The sequence below is a fragment of the Melospiza melodia genome, chromosome 28, assembly GCF_035770615.1.
Source record: "Melospiza melodia melodia isolate bMelMel2 chromosome 28, bMelMel2.pri, whole genome shotgun sequence".
Taxonomy (NCBI): Eukaryota; Metazoa; Chordata; class Aves; order Passeriformes; family Passerellidae; genus Melospiza; species Melospiza melodia.
The window spans coordinates 3,830,159-3,848,872 of NC_086221.1; the positions used below are offsets into that span (position 1 = coordinate 3,830,159).

The following is an 18,714-nucleotide window of genomic DNA, read 5'->3' on the forward strand; positions in this document are numbered from 1 at the left end:
TCAGCTGGGGGGAGAAGCTCTTGGTTGTGGGGGAACACGACCGTGACCCGGCTTTGGCCCCACAGGTGGGGATTGTGCTGGGAAAGCTGGAACTGGTCCAATGTGACGGTAACTGGGAAGTGGGGCTTGTCCCCATTCAGTGGCAGAGAGGGAGATTGGTACCCCCGAGGGGACAGGTGTGGGCCAGGGGGCTGCCGGCCTAGTTTGGGGTGGGATGGAAGGCCTTGGGTACTAGGGTACAGCCCTGGCCTGCGTGGGGGTGAGGGGAGGAGCGGTACCTGCAGGGCAGGTTCTGGGGGGCTGGGGCCACAGCAGGGACTTTGGCTGTGGCGTAGGAGTGCAGGGGGACAGGGTGACCCTGAGAAGGGGACAGGCAGGGTGGGCCCCTTGTGTGGGACTGTGGGGTGACAGGGCTTGGTGGTGGGGAGAAAGCAAGAGGGACCTGTTATATGGGAAGAGGCAAAAGCAGCAACCTGGAATCAGCTGTGGGTCACTCAGAAGGGTGGCCAAGAGATTTCAGAGTGCTGAGTTTTTTGGGGACAGAAGTTCTTTTGGAGGTGTGGGTGGGAGGTGTGAGCACCTTTGGGCTCAGGAAGAGGCTGCCCAGTCACCTCAGTCCCCCTCCATCCCTGAAGGCCTCCCAGGAGCTCTGAGCTCTCCAGTGCTGCTCCCACTGCCCTGTGGGCTGCTCAGATGGCACCAGGGTGGGTGAGCCCTGGTCCTGCCGCTGCAGCAGGTGCAGGACCCCAGCGACCTGGGGATTTGGCCCTGTGCTCTGGGCTCAGTGCTGAACTCTCAGTGCTGTCAGGGAGGCAGAGCCACGTTCCAGGCCCTGCACAGATCTGTGCAGCTGAACATTGTGTTCCCCTCGGGGCTGCAGCCGCCTGGAAGTGGTGGATGCGAAGGCGGAGCAGTCACAGAGAATGGGAACATCCTCATTCTTTGGGGGGGATCTCTCCTGCCTGCTCTGGCCACGGGTGGGACTGGAGGGTGTCTGACCCTTGGGGAAGGTCAGCTGGATTTGAGGTGTCTCCCAGGGAGCAGGAGTTGGAGACTAGGCCCTGTTTATCTGGGCTGTGGACATGGCCTGGAGGAACAAGCGGAGGAATGTGGGGCTGGGATCTGCCTCTTCCAGCAGTGGCTCAGCACAGTTCCAGCTCAGGGATTGTTTTTACCTTTTCATAACCATCATCTCTGTCAGAGAGACCAGCACAAGGCTGCTCCAAGGGAACAGCAGGCTGCTAATCCCAAAGCATCCCATGGAACCAAAATAAAGGGCATCCTCAGAGGGAAGTTTGCCATCCTCTCAGGAGGATGAGATGTTGTATCCCCAGAATTTTCTGCTGCAGACTTGGCTGTGCAGCGTGAGGAGCCTTGGTTGGACTCGATGGCTGCTGCTTTTCCTGGCTGGGTGAGGATATTGAAGGTGCCCAGAGCGACACACGACATTTGAGGCTGATAACATCAGAGATGGGGAGCGAGCTGAGCTGAGCTCAGGGAACAAATTGCTCCGGGCTCCTGTTTTCCTTGCCTGGCTAGTTCCTGCAAATAGTGCTGGGCAAAGGCAGAGGCCTTGGCAGGAGGATGAAAGACCAGGGAAGGGAGAATTGCTCTCCTGAGATAAGCTGTTGAGTGCCCCCAGCTCTGATGTCTCAGAACAGGATTGCAATTAAGCCATTAAAACGCCCTTCTGACTCCCTGCAAGTCAAAGTGGTTTTTGTGCCAGCTGCCCTGGACCTCCTGGCATGGTCAGAGGCCAGTGGAGATAGTGGAGAGAGATGATTTACCAGCATGGATGTGGGCAAGATAGTGCTGTGCTCCTGTGGCACGTCCTTCCTGGGTTTTCAAGCTCCTTGAACTTTGCTGATGCAGTTTGTGTGAGGTGTTTGGAGATGGGGAGGGTGGAATGTGGCCAAGTTCAGTGCAGGCTCTGTCTCTGTCTGTGAATGGATTTTTAGAGGATCCTTAACTTGTGCTGGAGCCTGGGGAAGGTGCCAGTGTGAGCCCACAGCATCCAGCCCAGGACCTGCAGGAGCCGCTTGGATGCAGCTGGAAGCATGTTGGACCCGTGGGGTCTCCTTGTTGGGGTCACCTGGAGCTGGGAGTCAGCCCCTGGCATTGCTGTTTCCTCTTGTCAGGGACTTGTTTAAGGTGAAAAAGTGAAACAAGCAGGGGGTAAGAGATTAAGAGATTAAATATGATCAACTCCAGGCTGAAGTAGGAGCTGACTCAGTGCAGGTGAAAGGAGGAATAGGGACGTTTTCCCCGAGAGCTGGGATTCCCTGGCTCTGCCAGAGCTCCCTTTTCACTGCAGTTTGTGGTGTTTTGTCAGCACAATGACCCCAGTTTAGTCTGAGCAAGGTGGTTTCTTGGCCAGGAGTGCTTTGCAGGCAGAGGTGGGTGAAGCTGAGTTTTGCACCTTCTCCAGCCATGGCTGTGGTAGATTGGGAGCGCTGAGGCTGGTGGCTTACCCAGTTTAGTGAACGTGGATGCGGAGATGATGGTGGCAGAGCTCAAGGGCAGGTTGTGCTCCTCCAGATCCCTGTGTGCCATCACTGCTGCGTCTGGGCATCTGCTCCCCTGCCTCCCTGGAGACTGCAGGTGCCCTTGGCAGCCGTCGCCTTCCCCATCCACGTCAGCCGGGCGGCGGAGCCTGAAACTCCCAGCGAGCCAGGCTGGGGTGCCCTGGAGTGGGAAGGACGCAGTGAGGGGCACCGTGCTTGTGGCAGGGCAGGGTGCTGTCCCTGTCTGTGTCCTTGTCCCGCTGGCATCGCTGCCTGCTGGGCTCCTCCACACCTGGCTGCTGGCAGACAGACGGACGCTGCGGACAGATCTTTCTCCTGCAGCATTGCCGGGCTCTGAGATGGGCTGAAGGCTGCGGTGTGGCTCCGGGGAGGTGAGTGGGGTGGCACCCCCGTGTCCCTGGAGCCGGTGTGGGTGTCGGGGCGGCGCTGAGCCCCTGCGGCTGCGGCTCGGGCGGGATCCCGCGCAGCCCGTGGCGGGGAATGCTAATGCACAGCGCCGCAGCTTTGCGGTGGCAGCCAGCCGGCTGCTGCCTGCTGTGGGGGTGGCAGAGATGGAGCCGGGAGAAGCTGGGGAGAGGGGGATGGGGCCTGTGGGGAGCTGCTGCCCCTGGGGAGGGCTGGGTGTCCTCTCCAGAGCATCCTCTCTCCAGAGCATCCTCCCTGGTATTGCTGCACCGCTGACCTTGCTGCAGCTGCTGCATCCCTGCCCTGCAGAGCCCGTTCCCAAAGACCTGTTCCTGCCCCACTTTGCTCTGTCCTGACTTATCCTGGGTCCCTGCAGCTCTGCCAGGCTGGGTGATACCTTCCCCTTGGGGCTGGCAGGGGGATGAGGCTGCCCTTGTTTGTCCTGACAGAGCTCCTGCAGCCATTGGTTTTTCCTGTCCCTTTAATTTAATTCCTTAGAGTGGCTGCTCATAAATCCTCTGTGCCTTTGTGAGCCTGTCTGGGGCCATGGCTACCACCTCCTGTCGTGCTGTTCTGCAGGCACCGTGCACCTGGCTCTCCTCATTCCTTTGCCCAGATCTTCAATTCTTTGATTCCTTGCTCTGAGTTTTTCCTTCTCATCATGAGATGCCTGGGCTGGGATGAGCTCATCATCCTCTATGGATGTCCTGAGAGGGTTTGGCCTTCCCTGGGGTGCAGGAAAACCCTAATAAGTGGGGAAATAAAGCACAAGAGTGTTTGGAGTGGAGATGAATTACCAGGACTTGGGGCAGCCAGGTCACTCCTGGTGTTATATGATAGAATCCTAATTTTTTTCTGAGTTGCTCTTGGGACCTTCCCGTTGTTTTGGTGTTTTGGAGGGTGTCCTTGATGTCCAGGGGGGAGGCTTGTGCCAGTGTCCCAGCACTGGGCAAGGCCAGAAGGCATTTAATTGAATTGTTGAACCAGAGAGGGGAAGAAAGGAGGTTTTGGGAGTTTGATGATCACAAACCATCTTCAAAATGATGTGCCAGAACCTGTGGCTTTTGCTTTCCCCTTCCTGCATCCCTGAAGGAGGCTGGGTTTCCACTGTTATATCAGCCCTTTGGAGATGGGAGAAGAGTTGGATATTCATTCTTCCCAGTCTTCTCTTGTCATATTTTAATGGTGTGGGGTGGAGACCACCCACCCTGGGACCCCCTTCCCATGTGAGCAGCCAGGTCTGGAGTGTGGGAAGAGAGCTGGAGCAGGAGCTCAGTGTTTTGTTTTGACCTTCTCTGACATGCCAGGTTATCTTCTGCTGGGGACTGGCCTACCACAACACTTTCTCTGGGAGCAGCTTTCTCTGTGCTTTCCAGCCTGTGCAAATGTTGGAATGAGTTCCTGTGCTCCCTCCCAGATGTTGAGGCTGGGATGTTTCACTCTGGAAATCAGGTTTTCAAGGGAGGTTGGAGTTAATCCTTTGCAAGTAGGGATCCTGTCTGTGTTGCTGCTCTGAGGAGTTGGTGGGTGCCTCCTCCCAGATTTTGGAGCAGGAAATGTGTGGAACCTCAGCGCTCAGCCCGAGGGGTTTGCTTGTGCCTGGCTGTGGTTTTATCCCCAGGAGTTTCCTGGGGGTGACAGTCTGTTTGCAGAGGGCTTGTTATGTTTCCTGCTGAGCCCTTTGATCAGAGCTGCTTATCTGGGGCCTCTGGCTCACCTTCACTCAGCACATGGTAGTGACGTTCCAGGTGACTGTCCTGGGACCTGCTGGTGGCCCCAAGGGCCCTCAGTGCCAGAACTTCACACAGAAGTTCAAGACTGGAAGAGACCTATAAGATCATCAAGTCCAGCCGATGTTCTAACTGTTCAACTAGATCATGGCAGCAAGTGCCACATCCAGTCTTTTTTTGAATTCTTCAAGGGATGGTGACTCCACCACCTCACTGGGTAAATGATTCCAGTATCTGACCACTCTTTCTGTGAAATATTTCCTTCTGAATTCTAACTTACATCTCCCTTGACGCAGCTTGAGACTGTGTCCTCTTGTTCTATCCGTTGTCGCCCGGAGAAAGAGGCCGACCCCCAGCTCACTACAGCCACCCTTCAGGAAGTTGTAGAGAGCGATGAGGTCGCCCCTGAGTCTCCTTTTCTCCAGGCTAAACAACCCCAGCTTCCTCAGTCGCTCTGAGGAAGACTCTGAGAAGAACTCGTGAGACTCTGTGAAACCAGGGGTTGAATCTGTAAGGGGCTGGGAGAAGAGTCAGGGAGCCCCACCAAGGAGGAGCATCATGGTGACACCTCAGCAGGTTGTGTGGAACCCCTTCCCACGGCACTGCATAATTCCAGGGGCTTGGGCACCCTGAGCAGTGCTGGAATCCACTCTGCCCACATCATCCCTGCAGGCTTCTCTGGCATGGTTAACCCTTGGGTGCTCTGGCACATCTTGGTTGATGGCCCAAAGGTCCAAAGAGGAAGCTGCTGGTTTGGAAATGGTTTGGAAATCACCCAGTTCCACCCCTGCCATTACACACCAGCAATCCCAGTGCTATTAATCAATTTTGGAAGCCCTCTCCACAGTCTCAGGTTAAATGCAGTGTTCTCTTGCAGGTCTATGCCTTTCAGCACAGAAAATTTAAAATTCTCATTATCCAGGGCTCCAACAGTCAAGAACACCTTCCACAATCCCAGGTTGCTCCAAGCCCTGTCCAGCCTGGACTTGGACACTTCAGGGATGGGGCAGGCACAGCTTCTCTGTGCCAGGTCCTCCCTACTCTGACAGGGAGGAATTTGGGCTGTTTTTTTGGCAGCTGCTCTCCCCGTGGGTTCTGTGCCTCTCTGAGCCAGCAGGATGCGGAAGCTGAGGCCAGTCCTGCCTTTTGGAGCTGCCCTCATTGCCCTGTTGACTTGGGCTGCTTGGACTGTGAATTTTAATTACACTTTGGGATCAATACGGTGGCCTTGGTAACGAGCTTATTGCTGCTGCAGAATGTGTTTACTCCAGGTTGGTGACAGCCAAAGGCCTGAGGTGGCCGAGGACATGATGTTCCAGCTCCTTGAACAGGCTGCATTGGGAGTGGGGTGAGGCTCCTGCAGCCCTCAGAGCTGGGTGCAGCCTCCCCTTGGCTGCCCCCACAGAGCTGGAGCTGCCTGGCAGTGCCCGTTCCTGCCTGCCTGAGGAGCCAGGGTTTGGCTGGGAGCTGCTGGAGCTGTTTTATCTGTGTGCTGTGGGTGGAGGGGACCCCTCCTCTTGGCCTTCTTCAGTGAGAAAATTTGTGTAGCCTCGAAAAGGAGGCTCCTTGAGGCTTTGCCCTCCTGAAATTCGTGTTTTAGTGTCCTCCTTCCAGATGAGGGTGAGGTTCAGCTGTGTCTGCTGTTTGCTGCCTCTCCTCCTTTCACCTCCCAACAGGGAGCTCTGGATTTCACATTCCTGCACTGTGGGGAGAGTTTTGCATCCAACCTGGGCATGTTTTGGAGCAAGAACATCTGGCTGATCCCTGTTGACCTTGGAGCTGTCAGCATCTTGCAGGCAGCACAGTGTCTCCTACAGTAACTAACCCCTTCTCCAAATATTCTCTGAGCTTGCCATCTCCACAAGGAAATCACTTTCATCCCTCCTGCTTCCCTTTGAAGAAAGGGACTTCATGGAATCAGCCCTGTCTGCAGGAAAAGGTGGGCCTTGCTCTGACACAAGTCTGATGTTTGTCCATCCTGGTGGTAATTCCTCAGACTCCTGAGCAGGGAGGAGCCAGTGCTGAAGGCTCAGGTTTCTCCTGCTTTGCATCAAAATCCAAGTAATTTCCAGGGCTGAAAAAAATCTATTGGTAAATGAGGAATGGGCAGCTCTAGTGGGAATAGCATTGTGAGAGGCTTTGGGAGTCAGGGCAGGGGGAGGATGGATTTCCACTTTTCCAGAACAAGCTGCTCCTGTTTCCATGCTGATCCTGAGGGGTGTTTTCCCTTAAAGCTGTGCCACAGGGCTGGAGGATCAGCTAAGGGTACCTGAGAATAGCTGGAGGCTCTCCTGAGTGGGATTTGCTGTTTTGGCTTTTGGAAGAGCAGTAGAAGTTTTGGAATGCTGAGATTCTCCAAGGCAGTTTGGGGGAGGAGTGCCCAGAGTGCCAAGGGAAGTGATTCCTCCCCCAAAACACAGGGGCTGCTTTAGGATTATGGAGCAGAAGTTTGGCCTTCTCAATTTGTTTTTTTTGTGGCAAGCCCTCCCTTCAGACCATGAGGTGTTGTTGAAGGAGCTATTTTTTGGACAGTGTTTCCAAGTGTTCCCTTGGACTCATACAACTGTGCTTGGAGAGGCATTTTCTAATTAGTTTAAAAATTGATGCTAATTAAAGCTGATTCCCTCTCAGCTCTGACACACAAACACATTTCCATGGGTTTCCAGCTCTGCCAGCTGGCCTGTTGGAGGCCAGCAGTCCTCAGATTGCCCCATAAGCAGCTGGGAGTCATTTAACCCACACTCCTGGAATAGGGAATGGTTTGGGTTGGAAGGGTCCTTAAAATTCACCCGATTTCTCCCTCTGCTGTGGCTCCCAGCCCCATCCAACCTGGCCTTGGACGCTGCCAGGCATGGGGCAGCCACAGCTGCTCTGGGCACCCTGTGCCAGGGCCTGCCCACCCTCACAGGGCACAATTCCTTCCCAATATCCCATCCATGCCTGCCCTCTGGCAGTGGGAATCCATCCCCTTGTCCTTGCAAGGGATGACCTTGTGTTGCTTGTGCACTTCTTCCTGTGTGGTAACTCAAATTTATTCTGATTTTCCTATTGCCCAGACATGTGCTGTGCCATAGGCTGGGTGGGCACTGGGGAGGAATCCAGAGGTGAGAAATCTGGGATGGCTTTAACCATTGCTGTTTGCCCATTGATAGGGATTATGGGGTTAACCTGTGAGGCATAACCCGAGTTCACTGCCCTGAGGGATCCCAGACATTGGACTTGTGCTGTTCCTGCCAGGAAGGAGATATCCCTGTGTGGTTCAGGAGGATATCCCTGTGTGTTTCTGGAAAATATCCCCGTGTGTTTCAGGAGCTCTCCCTGTGTGGTTCAGGTGGATATCCCTGCGTGTTTCAGGTGGATATCCCTGTGTGTTTGAGGTGGATATCCCTGCATGTTTCAGGTGGATATCCCGGTGTGTTTCAGGTGGATATCCCGGTGTGTTTCAGGAGCTATCCCTGTGTGTTTCAGGTGGATATCCCTGTGTGTTCCAGGTGGATATCCCGGTGTGTTTCCAGAGTTATCCCTGTGTGTTTCAGGTGGATATCCCCTTTCAGGAGATATCCCTGTGTGTTTCAGGAGCTGGTGTGTTTCAGGTGGATATCCCGGTGTGTTTCAGGTGGATATCCCTGTGTGTTTCAGGAGCTATCCCGGTGTGTTTCAGTGGATATCCCTGTGTGTTTCAGTGGATATCCCTGTGTGTTTCAGTGGATATCCCTGTGTGTTTCAGGAGCTATCCCTGTGTGTTTCAGGTGGGTATCCCGGTGTGTTTCAGGTGGATATCCCGGTGTGTTTCAGGTGGATATCCCTGTGTGTTTCAGTGGATATCCCTGTGTGTTTCAGTGGATATCCCTGTGTGTTTCAGGTGGATATCCCCTTGTGTTTCAGGTGGATATCCCCTTGTGTTTCAGGTGGATATCCCCTTGTGTTTCAGGTGGATATTCCGGTGTGTTTCAGGTGGATATTCCGGTGTGTTTCAGGTGGATATTCCGGTGTGTTTCAGGTGGATATCCCGGTGTGTTTCAGGTGGATATCCCTGTGTGTTTCAGGAGCTATCCCTGTGTGTTTCAGGAGCTATCCCTGTGTGTTTCAGGTGATATCCCACTCCATCAAAGCCAGGCCCAAGCCTTTGCCTCAATTCCTGCAGTCCAAGGGCTAGTTGCCTCCTTATCTGGTGAGGAGCTTTCCCTCTGCTCCTGCTGGAGCACACCTTTGACCTCCAGGTGTTTATGAGGCAGATTTATCCCCAGTTACTATTTAACACTCAAAATGACATTTCTTTTATTGAATCCTTCCTTCCGTTTATTTTTCTTTTAACTGACATTTACAGTGATTCCCACCATGACTGAAATCTTGTGGTGATTTCCAGCCTAGTAACCTTTGCAATGGGTCTCTTTCTTTCCTGGTGTTTCTTTTTCTCTGCTGAGTTTTGAGATTCATGTGGAAGTCCTTAATTCTCCTCTTGGACTCACAGAAACTTGGTTTGGTTTTTTTCCCCTCAGTGCTTTACCCAACCAGCCTTTCCCTGGCCGAGGAAAATGGATGTTGAGATCAGGGCTTGGCTGGTTTGTTTTGTCAGAACCTCAGTGCCCTTTTACTTCTTCACTGGGAACAGTGTAAAGGTTTCCAGGTGGAGATTTGGCTGGGATTCCTGCTTGGGGAGTTGGTGGGGAGAGTGCCAGGCTGGTCTGTGCCTCTGGGAGAGCAGCCTGCCCTGTGAGCCCTCTGGGAGTGAGAAATACAGATCCAGGAGCACCAAAATCCACGTGGCTGTGCTTCCATGCACAGAGCAGCACCTTCAGGAAGCTCTTCCAGCTGTGATATCTGAATGGAGCACTTGGGGTTTCTTATCAAAGTTGGGGGAACCACCAGGAGAAAGTTCTCCTCTTGCCAAGGCTACACCTGGGGCAGAAGCAGGTCCTTTTTCCTTTTTCCACTTCCAGCTCTCACAGGTGTTCAGGCTGTGGAGGATCAGGAGATGCTTGCTGAGCAGCTCTCCTGCTCTTCCAGCCTGCTCTGTGAGCCCTCTGGGAGTGAGAAATACAGACCCAGGAGCACCAAATTCCACATGGCTCTGCCTCCATGCACAGAGCAGCACCCTCAGGAAGCTCTTCCAGCTGTGATGTCTGAATGGAGCACTTGGGGTTTCTTCTCAAAACTGGGGAAACCACCAGAACAAAGTTCTCCTCCTGTAAAAGCCACACCTGGAATAGAAACAGGTCCTTTTTTCCTGAGGGTTGTTTCACTTCCAGCTCTCACAGAGCCCTTGGTGCTCAAGCTGTGAAGGACCAGGAGATGCTTGCTGAGCAGCTCTCCTGCTCTTCCAGCAGGAATGGTGGGGTGAAGCACTGCTGGGGAAAATCCCCCGCCTTCACCTGGCCATGGGCTCTAGTGGGGTTTTGTTTGCTGCTGGCAGGATTTGAACTGGGAATCTGGTGATTCCTCCATGGCTTGGCCGTAGCCTGGTGTGAATTCGTGCAGCCCTTTGCCATCCAGGTTTGCACTGGCATGTGTGACCAGAGCTTGGAGGTGGGAAAATGGGATGGTTTGATCCACCTCCAAACCCTCTCCTCCCCAGTGCTTTGGGGATGAGTTGTCAGGGTGAGAGTCTTTCTGGTCCTGATTCCCCATCCCTCTTCTCCAAGCACCTTGTTTTTCCTTCCCTTCCATCCTTAAGTAGTGCTGTGATCCAGAAATACCCTTCCAGGCTGGATAACCTCCCAGGAAAAGAACCCTAAAACCATCCCTGTGTGCCTTGGTGATTCCCACCCCAAAAATCCATGTCCTGTGTCACTATAGGACACGAAAAAACACAAGCTCACACTGCTGTTCTCAAGGTGAAGAAAAGGGAAGTTTATTTTCTGACTCCAACATTTATAGTTTTCTAAAAGTGACAGCAGATTGGAGGGTGGCAGTGCCACCTCTCCAATGACACTGGTCAAACCAACAGTGCATCAACTCTCTCTTCTTCTATAAAGAAATGCAAAACAATCAGTTATTTACAGAAAGTGTGTGAAAAAGTTCACTACAAGAATGTCAGCATCAGAAAGCTTAGAAAATCTTAAAAAACCAGGGTGACAGTCCTGTTGGGCTGTGGAGCAGGATCTGTGTCCCCCTGTGTGTCCCCTGTTCCCAGGCTCATGTCTAGACACTGTGCTGTGGGAACAGGGGCTGGCTCTCCCAGCCTGGTGGCAGAGCAGAGGGGGCCTGGGGACAGGGCAGCCAAGTCCTCTAAACAAACCCAGTGCCCTGGCATGGCCACGGTGGGCACGGTGCCAGCTGCAGGGGCCAGCACAGGGACACACACTGGGAGCACTGGGAACCTGCAGCTGGTGGCTTTGGGATGGCCTCAGGGATGCAAACGTGGCAATTGCTCTTTTCTCCCAGTCAGGAAACTCAGAGTCCTTTCTAGCGTGGCTGTGAGAACAGCATGGGACAGTTCTGTCCCTTCTCTGAGGAGGTGGCTCAAGCAAAGCTGCTCCTCTCTTCTCTTTGATGTGGAATGAAGGTGAACACTGATTATCTGACTGATGGTGCTGAAGGGCCTCATTCCCTGGGATGCCTCTGCCCTCCCTGGATGCTGAGTTGCTTCTGCAAATCATTGGATTAGAACAACTTGTCCTTTAGAAATGCCTGACCCAGCTCCTCCTCAGGAACAACCAGCAGCTCTCTGTCCTTCTGCACATAAGGAATCCTTGGAGACTGAAACCTGAAGGTGCCCATCTCCAGGTGGGCAAAACCCAGCCCTGCTCTGAGCTGCTGCTCCTGTCTCGTGTGGGAGCAGGGATGGTGAGGAGGAGGATGCTTGTTTGAGCTGTGAAACATTCCTTGTCTGGCTGAATTTCCAGCAATGACAAAGAAACGATGAACTTAAGAGACAGGTCACGTCAGGGCTGCCTTGGCAGCATGGGCATCCAGCAGTGCCCTCCCAGCCTCTGCCAGGGAGTTTTTGTTTGGGAGAACATACAAAATAAGGGGAACTGGCTGCACTGAGTAGTGCTGATCCCTGCTGCTGGTTTGCTGCAGCCCAAGGAAGGGTCCCAGCACTCTGGGTGCTTCCAGGCTTTCTCCTGGGAGGACAGAAGTGGGTTGCAGAGACTCTTCTGCTTTAGAGGTGCTTGTGTGGCTGTAGGAACGTGCTCTGCTCCCATTTTGCTGTTCCTCCCTGGGCAACTGTGCTGTGTCCTCACATCCACGGATGTCACACTCAGAGGTCTGGAGGGTTTTAGATGGTTCATTGCTTCCTGCTTATCTTAAGTGATGTGTGGAGCCTGCTTCTGTCCTCACTCCACTTATCCAGGACAGAATTGGCTGGGAGGACACTTTTCCCACGGTTGTGGATGTGCTGATGCTCACATTGTCCCTAATAATAAATAATAATAATAAAAGGATTGCTGAAGCAAACTTGGGGGTGCTAGGAATGGAGCCTGGAGCTGCTTCCCAGCCTGTGTCCTTTCCCCTGTGGAGCCTGTGCATTGATGAGCCATGTCAGCTGTGAGTTGGTGGATGCTTTCCAAAATCTCTGTTCCTTCCACAATCTGCTCCTGCTCTCCCCCAAGGTTGCATGGGATGCAGTCAGGGAGGTGTAGCACAACAAAGGAACTTAAATGACCTCTTTGGAGCTGTTCTGGGAATGGAAGAAGTGTTAAAATGAAAAGTGGGATTGTCCTGTGTGAGAGGGACATGCTGGGCTCATCCTGGAGCCAGGGAGTGGAATTTTCTGACTCTGTCACTGCTCTCCTTGCTGACCACTGTGAAGGTGCTTGGGGTCAGCCATGGAGGATGGCACACCCTGCAGTCATGAGCTGCCTGTTTGGTGAGGTGGTACCAATCCAGACCTGCAATCTGTTTGTCCTCCCTGTGTCATAATAATTAAACAAACGAGGCTGTGTGTGCTGGGGACACTTGAGCTGCTGCCCCACCAATGCTCTCGGTGGATTTTTCCTTATGCCCTGGAGAGAAGCTTGTTCAGGCTGGTCTTCAGCTTCCTGGTGGTTTGGGATGTGTGGCCAAATAGGGTGGACAGTGCTCCCTCAGCCCCAGCCCTGGAAAGGGTGGTTTGAGGTGAATATGAGTGGGTGTTGTTGGGAAATGTCAGATCTGCCTGGGAATGGCAGTGGATATCCCAAAGGGAATCCACAGTTCTCCCAAAGGGAAAAAATGTCCTCCTGGCTTGGCTGGTGTCACTGGGAGCAGGCAGTGCCCAGCAATGCTCTGGAAGAACTTGGCAGGAGATGGTGGATCCTGCTGTTTTCCTGCAGAACATATCCCAAAATCCCTGCTGTTCTGAGTGAGGAACTGCTCATTTGGCCCCTTAGATCTGCAGCCCCTTCTCCTTTTGCAGGCAGTGATGCTGAAAACCCCTGGCTTCATTCCTATGCAGAGAAGTGGGTGCTGTCTTGTTTTCCCTCCTTGACCACGAATTTCTGGGATGAAAAAATATTTTCCTTGCACTTAAACCTTTGTGCTCCACCCGCTTGGAAAAGCTGCTTCCAGCAGGATGAAGTTTGGGATACAATTCATCACCGTGCTCTTGAGAGCTGGACAGCCCCAATCCTGCTGAGCCAGGGAGCACTAAAACCCACAGCCCCCCAGCTGGGAATGCTGTTCATTCCAGCTCCCATGACAGGCAGAGGGATTAGGAGATTTTCTCTGTCTCCTTAATGCAGCTCGAGCTGGGCACGTGGAGGGCACTGGTCACGCACCTCTGCTCCGGTTCCTGCCCCAGCTCCTGTGCTGCCCCTCGTGCTGCAGACACAGAGGAGATCCCCTGGGCAAGGAGGGCTTGGATGCTGCCATGGTTCCTCAGGTTTGGGTGCTCTTTGTGGTGTTTGATGATAATTTTAGCCAGGACAGATTTTGCTAAGCTGGGGAGTTCAGCTGAGCCCTGGTAAAGCCACGGCGGGGATTACTGGGGGTAATTCAGCACTTGGTTTGCTTAGCACTTGCTTTTTCTCTCCCCTTGCATTCAATCCCCTCATTCCCGTGTTTCTAAACCTGTTGTTTCTCTTGCAGGGTGGGGTTGTGCCTCAGAGCTGGCTCAGCACTTGCAGCTGGAGCCCTGAAGGGGAGGTGGATTGTGTGGGATGTTGTGGGACTGGGCAGTGCAGCATCCCTCTGTCCCATCCTCTCTTTTCCACTTCCACTCTTTTCCTTTCCATCCCAAATGAACTTTGCTCCTTGAGACCATGCAGGCAGCACATTTCCCTGAAGGGAATTGCCTCTATCCCATCCTCTTCTTTTCCACTGCACACATTTCCCTGAAGGGAATTGCCTCTATCCCATCCTCTCTTTTCCACTGCACACATTTCCCTGAAGGGAATTGCCTCTATCCCATCCTCTCTTTTCCACTGCACACATTTCCCTGAAGGGAATTGCCTCTATCCCATCCTCTCTTTTCCACTGCACACATTTCCCTGAAGGGAATTGCCCTGTCCCAGAGCACACACATCTGGATGCTGCAGGCCAGGACAGACCTGCACCCTGGGCTGGAGCACTGTGCTTTTGTTTTTTCCCCCTCCTGGGTCACCTCTTCCCTGGAAACCTTTCCCTGAGATACAGAAAATTCCTCAGCTAACACTTTAAGCTGTTTTAATGCCAGCAGCTGTTTTATGAGGAATGTTTTTTTTTTATACCCTCTGGTTTGATGAGCTGCCAGAGGAAGAGTTTGATGTGAAGGCATGGAAATCTTGTGTCCTGAAATTCCTGATGCTTTTTCTTCCTTGGAAGTGCCCACGAGCAATACACTGGTGTGGAAGTAGCCCAAGCCTATCCCAGGCTGTGTGGGGAAGTTTGTTCCCAGGAATAGACCTTGAACAAATTCCAGCCACACCATTCCTTGTTGGGAATCCTGCCAGCTCCTGCCACACACCCTGAGCACAATATTGGTACCTGCCTGGAAGTGCTTCTGTCCCAGAACCAACTTCCCTGTGGGGATGGGGTTGTGTGGTCTCTGCATCCTCCCTCTGCTCCCTCATGGGGATGGAGGTTTCAATGCCTTCCAGGTCATCCCTCTGATTTCCCATGGGGGTGAGGGTTGTGGTCTCCTCTGCATCCTCCCTCTGCTCTCCTGTGGGATAGGGTTGGGATGCCCTCTGGATCCTGTCCTTTGCATCCTCCCTCTGCTCTCCTGTGGGGATGGAGGTTTTAATGTCCTCCAGGTTCTCCCTCTGATTTCCCACAGGGATGAGGGTTGTGGTGTTCTCCGCATCCTCCCTCTGCTCTCCTGTGGGATAGGGTCAGGATGGCCTCTGGATCCTGTCCTCTGCATCCTCCCTCTGTTCCCCCATGGGGATGGAGGTTTCAATGTCCTCCAGATCTTCCCTCTAAATTCCCACAGGGATGAGGGTTGTGGTGTTCTCTGCATCCTCCCTCTGCTCTCCTGTGGGATAGGATTGGGATGCCCTCTGGATCCTGCCCTCTGCATCCTCCCTCTGTTCCCCCATGCATATGGAGGTTTTAATGTCCTCCAGATCTCCCCTCTGATTTCCCATGGGGATGAGGGTTGTGGTCTCCTCTGCATCCTCCCTCTGCTCTCCCATGGGGATAGGGTTGGGATGGCCTCTGGATCCTGCCCTCCTCATCCTCCCTCTGCACTCCTGTGGGGATAGTGTTGGATGCCCTCTGGACCCTGTCCTCTGCATCCTCCCTCTGCTCCCTCATGGAGATGGAGGTTTCAATGTCCTCCAGATCTTCCCTCTAAATTCCCACAGGGATGAGGGTTGTGGTCTCCTCTGCATCCTCCCTCTGCTCTCCTGTGGGATAGGGTTGGGATGCCCTCTGGATCCTGCTCTTTGCATCCTCCCTCTGTTCCCCCATGGGGATGGAGGTTGTGGTGCCCTCATCCTGCCTCTGCACCAAATGACCTCAAACAATTGCAAAACCAAACCTTCTATCTCCATTTATCCTTCCTATTCCTTCCACTAATACAAATTAAAGTAGTTTACATCAGAATCCAGCTGGAATCTGATGGGAGGCCTGGTTGGGGAAACAGGTACTGGCCTGTGGTGTGTCCAGGATGGAGGAGCTGCCCGGAAACCTTGCAGCAGCAGCACCTACAGGAATGCCTGGGGTGCTTGGCTGGGTGTGGTGATGGATCTGCTCTGTGCCAGTCAGTTCCTGGAAGGGATGCTGGGCTCCCACACCATCCCTCCTGCCCTCCCTTGGAGTCAGCCATGGGTTTCATGCCCCCTTGTCCCTTCCTGAGTGGAATACCATGCTGGTTTTGGCCCATCTCCTGGGATTCTGTAGGATTGTGGCAACGTTTTCCAGCCCAAAAAATCTGTCCTGGTGTTGCAGGCACCCCAGCTCCAGGCTGTGCAGATTCCTCCTTTCTGGAATGGATCATTTCAACTAAATACTTTCATTCTTCTCCCCTCTGAAGGCTGTTTGCTGCATCAAAGCTTTCAGGGAGCTTTTGGGATGGCTGTGGCACTGCAAGCCCCTCCTTGTGGCTGCTCTGGGCTGTCTCTTTCCATCATCTTGATTTCTCTAGGACTCCTCTCAAGGTCTCCTGGGTCTCGGGGATGCTTTGTTAATCCCACTCCGTGCCATGACGTCTCATCCCTGTTAAATGGCAAAATTAAATCCTGCAGTGACATGATGTGAGGGAAGGGGCCGTGCTGGGGTTCTTTGTCAGGGTTTCCTGCATGGCAGCAGGGAGGGGGCTGCAGGCTGGGCTGGCTGCTGCTTTCCCTGATTCCCTTTCATCTCTGTTGCCTTGCACTGGCAGGAGCAGCAGTAAGGCTCACTCGGGGTGAGCGCAGCAGCTGAGCAGTTTTGGGTTATTTTTCCTTTCTTTTTGGCCCAACACAGTTAAATTTGATGATCTGGTGGAAGGTGCTGGAGCTTTGAGTTGCCTCTGGCTGAGAGAGGTGGCTGTTTTGGGGGTTCTCTTCCAATGGAAACATCTTGTCCTGCAGAGGAGGCTGAAAGCCAATGCAATGTCAACTTCTTTTTGTTGAAATGTTCTCTCTTGCTGAGGTTTTTTTCCTGTGCTTTTAGTGTCAGTTTTGGAAGTATGTGCAGTGTTTTTAACCTGTGGGATGCTCTGATCCTGGGGAAGAGCCTGGAATCACCAGGGATCTGTTGGGAGCACCCCAGCTTTCTTGCTGCTGCATTTTTGGGCAGAAATCTGCTGGGATTGCTTGGGGCAGGGGCTGTGGGAGCAGGGGCTCTGCCTTCACTTGGGATGTGGGTTGTACAAGGAGTAATTCCTGAAGGAGCCTTAGGGAGCTGGCAAGTGATTAAAGGGGATGTTTCAGGGTGCTCTTTTTATCTTCAGGTGTGTCAAACTTGCAGGGTGACAAAAACCTGGTGGCAGCTTTTCAGGCAGAGGAAGGGATTTAATTTTCGGCATCTTTAGCCTTCTATTTGGTGATGTTAATTTTTGTGGACTGAAGAGATCTGTGGCTCCCTGTAGCTTGGGGAGGTGCCATGCCCTGAGGATCACATCCTGATTTAGCCTTTCTTTCCTTTGCTCCCAGCAAATCCAGTTTGCAGATGACATGCAGGAGTTCACCAAATTCCCGACCAAGACGGGCCGTCGGTCCCTGTCCCGCTCCATCTCCCAGTCTTCCACTGACAGCTACAGCTCTGGTAGGTGCCAGCTCCTTGTCCTTGTGTGTTCCTCTCAAAAACCCAGCGTGGGTGCTGCACTGAATGTGCTGCTCACACCCTGAGGCAGGATTTGTGCTGCTGTTTGTACTTGGGTGCTAACGGAATGATTCCAGCCGTTCCCAAAGCTCAGGCATTGATTGATTGCCAGTTGATAATTGTTACCTCTGGGCTGTTCTAGAGAAAAAGAGTGCAAAATTCCTTCAGGGCATTGGCTTTCCTTAGGAGCTTGGTAGTTTGAGCCATGAGTGAAAGCTGGGAAGGGAAACAGAGCAGAAACCTGAAGGGTAGGAGGTTCCCGGGTTCATAAGGCCTGGCATAACACTCATTCATTGCTCTTTTGGTTTAGCTGCCTCGTACACAGACAGCTCTGATGATGAGGTGTCCCCCCGAGAGAAGCAGCAAACCAACTCCAAGGGCAGCAGCAATTTCTGTGTGAAGAACATCAAACAGGCAGAGTTCGGGCGCCGCGAGATTGAGATCGCTGAGCAAGGTACAGAGTGGAGGCTGGGGCTTCTGGGCCTGGGGCAGGTTCTGGACACCAGGAGCTGAGGAATGGCCATTCCCACTCCTGCTGCAGCCTTGGATGTCCTGTTTCCTTCCCCCAAAATCTGTTAGGGAAGAGTGAGATGTGCCAGCAAATGTTGATGCTGTGTCCCACCCCTTTTCTAGCAGGAGCAGAGCTCTTGCAGGGTTTAATGTTTTGTTGGCTTTGGATGGACAAGGATTTTGTAACACTTTCAGAGATATCAAAGCTGAAAATCCCACCCCTTCCTGTGGGGGTGGTAGGAAGCTGAATTACCATTGTCAGTGGGGTGATTGGGTAACTCTCCTTTTAGAAGGGGAAGATAATCCAGACACATCTAGAGCAGCTCTTCTGAGATGTGGCAGCTCTGTTTTCAAGTTCAGGTGCTTCACCTGCTGCCACAGGGCTGGTGACTGTCCTTAGGAGCCTTCCCCAGGCAGTGCCAGTCCCAGACTCCTCCTTGCCTCTCTCCTTGTCCCTTGGTCAAGTGACAAATGACACTGATGTTTTGGTCCCATTTTGCACAGACCTGCCAGGCCAGGGATGAGGAGTTTTCTCCCTACCTGTGTAACAGCTTCAGCAGAAATTTTGGGGCTGGAGGAGGCCCTGAAAGGAGGGGAGCTGTGGCAGAGAGGGGACCCTGCAGACTGAACCAGCATTAAAACCTCTCTTCCTTTTGCAGACATGTCTGCTCTGATTTCGCTCAGGAAACGAGCCCAGGGGGAGAAGCCTTTGGCTGGAGCTAAAATTGTGGGCTGTACCCACATCACAGCACAGACTGCAGTGAGTGGCTGCTTATCTGGGGGGCCTGGGCTGGGACATCAGCTTTTCCATGGGGAACAAAGTTCTTTATCTCTTTGAATGGGAGAAGGCACGTTCAGTAGAACCTGGATGTGTTTTGGAAAGGATGTGCTGG

The 18,714-nt window shown here is 53.1% G+C and overlaps 1 protein-coding gene across 3 annotated transcripts in view; it reads left to right on the forward strand.

The window, feature by feature from the left end:
* Positions 1–18,714, forward strand: part of AHCYL1 (adenosylhomocysteinase like 1) — a 34,401-nt gene that overhangs the window by 1,049 nt on the left and 14,638 nt on the right. For 2 of the 3 annotated variants that reach the window (XM_063178187.1, XM_063178186.1), the window contains exons 2-4: positions 17,143–17,254; positions 17,622–17,765; positions 18,481–18,581. In XM_063178187.1, the coding sequence (XP_063034257.1) occupies positions 17,143–17,254; positions 17,622–17,765; positions 18,481–18,581 (357 nt within the window). Of the gene's footprint in view, positions 1–2,722; positions 2,897–17,142; positions 17,255–17,621; positions 17,766–18,480; positions 18,582–18,714 lie in introns of those variants that run through there. The other variant, XM_063178188.1, reaches the window with a different exon arrangement.